Raw genomic sequence first — 6,125 nt, 5'->3', positions numbered from 1 at the left:
AACCGCGATACCAAACAATCTCCACAAAAAAATAGAATTTGGAGTCTTTGAACCCAATCTAATGTTGGGAACAATTGATTTTCACCTAACCTCCATATATACTTAATAGCGGATCCATGTTGACCAAGTGTTGAAATGTGTACTCCCTCAGCCTAGACTAACTCTAAGATATACATATTTAGTCTTACTTTGACTTCTGTGATAGATATTGTGGTATATACATTTCTCTTTGAGGATTCATGATATTGGTTGAGACTAATGATTTTGATGTTGCTTATTATGTATACATTGTGATGACTAATCCTTATGATGAGATGTTTCTGAAAACTGTCTGAGTGTGGTAGGAGACCATAATGGCGCATAGGTGCATAAGGTGATAGTGATACTGGTTTGATTATTAATTACAATTAATATAGAAAATTGAATTTATCATCACAAGAGTCTTAGAGTCCATTAAATTTGCTACTTAAGATATCATGCGATGACTCTTCCCAAAATGTTCCCTATGTTTATGGGGTTAATGGGGTGGGTGATACTTTTGAATTTAGGTACTAGAGTGGGAAGTTAACTCAAAATAATCCTAAAATGGGTTATCTTCTCAAAACCCCTATAGTAAAAATCTTTAGCAAGTGATAAGACAAAGATAGAGGCTAAATGTTTTAATTTTACATACATAGTTCTACATTCATTTTATGCATAATAAAATGACTTCTCAACTTACTAAAATTAACGATTAGTTTTGTTTTACTTTTACATATATAGTTCTACATTCATTTTATGCATGATAAAACGACTTCTCAACTTACTAAAATTAACCATTAGTTTTTGGAGTCTCTACTATTGAAGTAGGTATAGGTTAAAACATATCAAATGCACAAGTTGATGAAGAATAAGATGTGGAAGAAACTACATTTAAAAACCCTTTAATGTATCAAAGAATGCTTGTCTGTGAACATGAAAAAAATCGAGAATCAAGTATATTTGATGATGAATGTCTAAAGCTTCATGGAGTTTGATAGATCGACATTTGAGGGTGTGGTTAGAAGTTGGAATAACATGGATTTTCTCAACCCATAAGTTTTTAAATGGTAAAGATCCAAATTAGCACCTAAATACTATCACATATAGGAAATATTCAATGCCATAAGTTCATTGCATCTATTTTATTTATTTATTTTTATTTATTATAATTGCATGACGTGTTTTAAGTTCATATTTATAGCAAGAAGCATGGTGAGCCTCGTGTAGTGGCTACTTTAAAGAAAAAACCCATCGATACAAATTATTACACCAAGATACATTTTTATTTTGAGTTAAACCATGTTTCAAATGGAGTTACTTTTGTTACTAGAGCAACCATAAAGTAGAGTGAAATTTGTTCCCTAAAACTTGTAGTGAATGGGTTATGGTTTTCTAAAATAAACCTTATTTATTCCAATGGATGGAAACATAGGTCAATTATTTTAAGAAGATAACCAAACTACAAGGAAGCATATTTACAGGTGATTAGTTCAGGGGAATAGCCTCAATTGTCTAAAAACTACTACGAATTGTAACAAGTTGAAACAAAAATGAGAAACAAATTGGAATTATATGAGAATGTAACATGATGAAGATGATTATATAATATGCAGAGGATAATCACTAGTGAAGGTTTAGTGAATAAGCATAAAATACCCCACAATTAATCAACTATAATGTTAATAGAAGCCATAACTTCGTAGTTATTCCTCACTTTTTCACAAGTTATAATATATATTACAACTTTTGATATATTGATTTACCATAAATCAAATACACTTAGTAATTATTAGATGGATGGTAGGATTTAATCTTCATGGAATGTTCTAGTTACATCCATAGGCATGTCTATTTTGGAATAAAGTTTCCATAATTTTAATTTAATTATGAATAAATATTAGGTGGATGGTTAACCGCCATGAAATATCATAGAGTATTCTTAATAATATTCATAGATCAAAGGTCGAAATTTATCTCAAAAGTAGTTATTCCTTTCTATCCCTTTAATTAAATAAATAAATTTAAAAAATGTCAAATGAACAAGTGTCATATTAAACGTGTTATTATTTTTTGGGCATGCAATATTGATAAGCCACTGTATTGTAACAATGCCTATTTATAGGTTAAGAATCTCCTTGATAAAGTGGGTGAATCTTCATGGCTAAGAATAGTTTTACATGTTTTTTTAAATAATAATAATAATAACCTTGTAACGAAACCGGGTGGGATCGAGCGCGTTTGGCGATGGTGAAACCCCCGAGCCCTTGACTGCGCTTGGCAGCTCCGCTGCTGGGTCGCAGCTCCCGCTGCGAGCCTCCTGCTCCGCCTGCTTCCCCCTCCCTGGGCCTTCTGCCCCGTCACCCGCCGCTGCTCGTGCTGCTGCCGAGGGCAGCCTGCTGCTCCCTCTGCTGGGCCTCTTGCCTCCTCTTTTTCCCTTCCCCTGTGAACCGCCTCTGGCATGATGGGATCTCCTGATACAGGACAGGCCGACTTGGAGAAATCTTTTGCATCTCTTATCCCAGAGAACAATCCAGAACGGATCCGACCCACGGCTTCAAAATTTATCAAGAAGCTTGATGAAATACCGGAGATCCCTCTCCCCCCATCTCTCCCAAGGAGATCCGCTGTTGCCTTGGCAGAACGAGGGCTAGTTGGGCAGTTCACGGGGTTATGGCCGTCCTCCCGAACTGTCCAACGATGGGTGGAAAGAAATTGGAACGCTATGGTTCAGGGGAAAATTGCGATAAGATTCTGTGGAAGAGGCTTCTTCACCTTCCTCTTCGAAACTGTGGAGGACCGTAATCTTATCTTTAGGAATGGACCATACTTCATGGACACCAGAGGCCTTTACCTCAACCGATGGACCCCGGACTTTGACCCAGAAATGGATGTCCCCAATGCAGTCCCGGTTTGGGTTCGCCTTCCGCATCTGCCGCTTCACTGCTGGGCCGATGAATCAGTTAGAGCAATTGGAAACGGAATAGGGAAATATGTGGACAGAGCGGAGCCAAAAGAGAATATGCATGCCTGTGCGAGGATCTGCGTGGAAGTGGATTTGGGCAAAGGATTACCAGAGGCCGTCAAGCTCAGAGTTGATTAGTGGACACACATTCAGCAGGTGGATTATGAGCAACTTCCCTTCAAATGCAAGGTATGTCACGAATATGGTCACTTTGCTAATAGGTGCTCTAAAGCTAGAACAGAAGTCAATGCCAGCTCTGAACCCCCAGAGGAAACATGGGAAGTAGTAAAAAAAAAAAAGAAGTCAAACCCTACCCCTGAACCAGAGGTGCCCCACTCTGAAACCCCTCCCATCTCCGCTGTCCCATCAAGCATGGATCATTCCATTCCCTCATCCTCCAACCCTTTCGAAACCCTAGCCTCAGAAGAACCCTCATCCCCCCCTCCATCCCCCAAGGGCAACAGAACCCCCCCCTCCTCCCCCCTCCAGGCTTCCCCCCCTCGCACAGTGGAAAGGATCCTAACAAGAAACAAAACAAAGGAAAATATTGCAGCCACGGATCCACCAAGGAAAGTGGGAAGAAAATCGAATAAGGAAATAAGAGATGAGAACGCAGCAAAAGAGATGACCACAGGAACACAGCAACCAATAGACACATATCTTGACAAGAACAAGGGAACCGGCGAGAAAACGAAGGAGAAAACCGGGCCTCACAACAAAATAGGTAAATGATGATTTTGGTCTCTTGGAACTGTAGGGGGATGGGCTCCTCCCTCAAATTAAACGCAGTCCGTGATCTCATGAACTCAGAACAACCAGACTTCCTCCTACTCCAGGAGACCAAAATCAGTGAACAAGAATTCCAAATCAGCACTTCAAAGTTTAGAAGGTATGCAGGAACAGCCGTGAGTGCAATAGGAGCATCAGGAGGCATAGGTGTATTATGGAAGAAAAGCAAATGGAATCTCATAAACAACAATCCAAACAGATGGTGGATCAGAATCGACATGCAAAGTCTAGATCTGAGGGAGGAATACACAATCTACAATGTATATGCACCACCCCACTTTAGGGACAAAGCCACTTGTTGGGAATCATTGAAAGCAGACATCGAGGCCCTGCAAGGGAGGAAGATCTTTCTTGGAGGAGATTTGAATCTAATCAGGAACGCAGAAGAAAAACTTGGAGGGAAGTACTTCATAGATCCATTCAGAGACAAATTGGAGGACATCATACAAGCTCACAAATTTATAGACATCCCCCCTCAAAATGGCCGCTACACATGGTCAAACAAAAGGATAGGCAGAAACAATATCAAAGAAAGACTTGACCGAATTCTTGTTCAGGAGAGTGCAGCAATCAGCTTTCAAAGGGTCCACAGTTCAATCCTACTGGGCTTCACTTCTGATCATAAACCCGTAGCGTTGCACTTGGAAAAAGAGGAGAATCTGGGCCCGCTCCCATTCAAATATAACAAGGTCTGGGATGCCATCGAGGACTTCAAAACTCTGATCAAGGAGACATGGAGGATAGAGATAACAGGCTCACCGCATTATGTCTGGGAATCAAAGATCAAACACCTAAGGATCGCCATAAAAAATTGGGCAAAAAACCACGCAAACGAGGAAAGGAGGACAAAAACCGAGCTGCAAAGAAACTTGGAGGAATGGAATCAGGAAAGGGAGACAGTTCAAGAAACAGAAGAAGATCAAAAGGTAGAAGCGGAGATGCACAAAGCTTTATACAACCAGCATCGAAAAGAAGAGGAAGAACTCAGGCAAAAGTCTAGATGCCTCTGGATCAACTCGGGGGACAAAAATACCTCTTTCTTTCACAACTGCCTCAAGTTAAGGAGAGCTGGTAATAATATAGGTAAGATAAGGTTCAATGAGAAAGAGTTAACAGAGAGCGAGGAAATCAAGGAGGCCGCAACAAATCATTTTCAATCCCTGCTCTCAGCCGATCCTCAGTACAAAGAAAACCCAGACTTCACCAACATTATTGAAAGGAAGGTTACTGAAGTTCAAAACAGCAATCTGGATAAAGAAATCACTATAGAAGAGGTGGAGTGGTCCATCAACAGCATGCCCCTGGACAAAGCTCCAGGCCCGGACGGCTTCACGGTAAGTTTCTACAAAACTCACTGGGATACTATCAAAAAAGATTTTCTCAGAATGGTGAGAAACTTCCACCTAAAAAGCAAATTGGGAAGTAGTGTTAAATCTTCGTTTCTAGCCCTCATCCCAAAGGATCCAAGCCCCCAATCATTCGATAGGTTCAGACCCATCTCCCTTTGCAATGTGTCATATAAAATTATCTCAAAAATCCTAGCTAATAGGCTGAAACAAATTCTTCCTTCAATCATCTCTGACAATCAAGGTGGGTTCCTTCCCAAGAGGCACATAACTGATAATGTAATTATGATTCAAGAAGCAATTCACAGCAGTATAGCTAGAAACGAGAAAGGCATGATAATCAAGCTGGACATGGCGAGTGCCTTTGACAGGGTAAACCACGCCTTCCTGGAGACTGTGCTTGCAAAGTTTGGGGTTTCAAGGAATTTCATCAATAAGGTCAGGGAGTGTGTCTCTCAGAATTGGACAGCTCCGCTCATCAATGGGAGGCCTTGCAGAGCCTTCATAAGCACCCGTGGATTGAGGCAAGGTTGCCCTCTATCCCCCTTCCTCTATATTATAATGGCGGAAACCCTAAGCTTGCATTTGGAAAACAAGAGAAGGCTGAAGGAAATCACTGGAGTGGACATAATCAGAGGAGCTAAAGGGATCAATCACTCCCTATTTGCAGACGACACTCTGCTAATAGGTGGAGCTTCAAGCCTTATGGCAAGGAGATTCAAGGCCATCCTTGATCTCTTCCTTCAAGCATCGGGGGGAAAACTAAACAACAACAAATGCAAAATATATACCTGGAATGTTCCAAGACATATAACTCAAAGGATTGCTATGATTCTGGAAATCCCAGCCCAATCAAGTTGGTCTCACTTCATGTATCTAGGACTCCCGCTGGCCAAAGAATCAATCAAAAACGAAGTATGGGTCAACTTGATCGAGAAGCTTAGAGGCAAACTTCAAAGTTGGGGGATGCACTGGCTCAATCTAGCTGGAAGAACAATCCTTATCAA

General features: G+C 40.7%; 1 protein-coding gene across 1 annotated transcript; it reads left to right on the top strand.

Annotated features, from left to right (window-relative positions):
• The first annotated feature begins 2,482 nt into the window (after positions 1-2,482).
• LOC149208589 (uncharacterized) lies at positions 2,483-3,121 on the top strand. Its single transcript, XM_089398387.1, has one exon. The coding sequence runs from the start codon at positions 2,483-2,485 to the stop codon at positions 3,119-3,121; it is 639 nt and encodes a 212-aa protein (XP_089254513.1).
• Positions 3,122-6,125: the final 3,004 nt, after the last annotated feature.

Source organism: Pinus tabuliformis, chromosome 1_2, assembly GCF_031772625.1.
Source record: "Pinus tabuliformis cultivar Carrire ecotype Pingquan chromosome 1_2, CPIR1, whole genome shotgun sequence".
NCBI lineage: Eukaryota > Viridiplantae > Streptophyta > Pinopsida > Pinales > Pinaceae > Pinus > Pinus tabuliformis.
Note: the sequence above shows the minus strand (reverse complement) of the source record. Positions and strands in the feature narration are given on the sequence as shown.

Bases quoted from the DNA above. Each gene is read 5' to 3' on its own strand.
- LOC149208589 (XM_089398387.1), top strand. From the start codon at position 2,483: ATGGGATCTCCTGATACAGGACAGGCCGACTTGGAGAAATCTTTTGCA.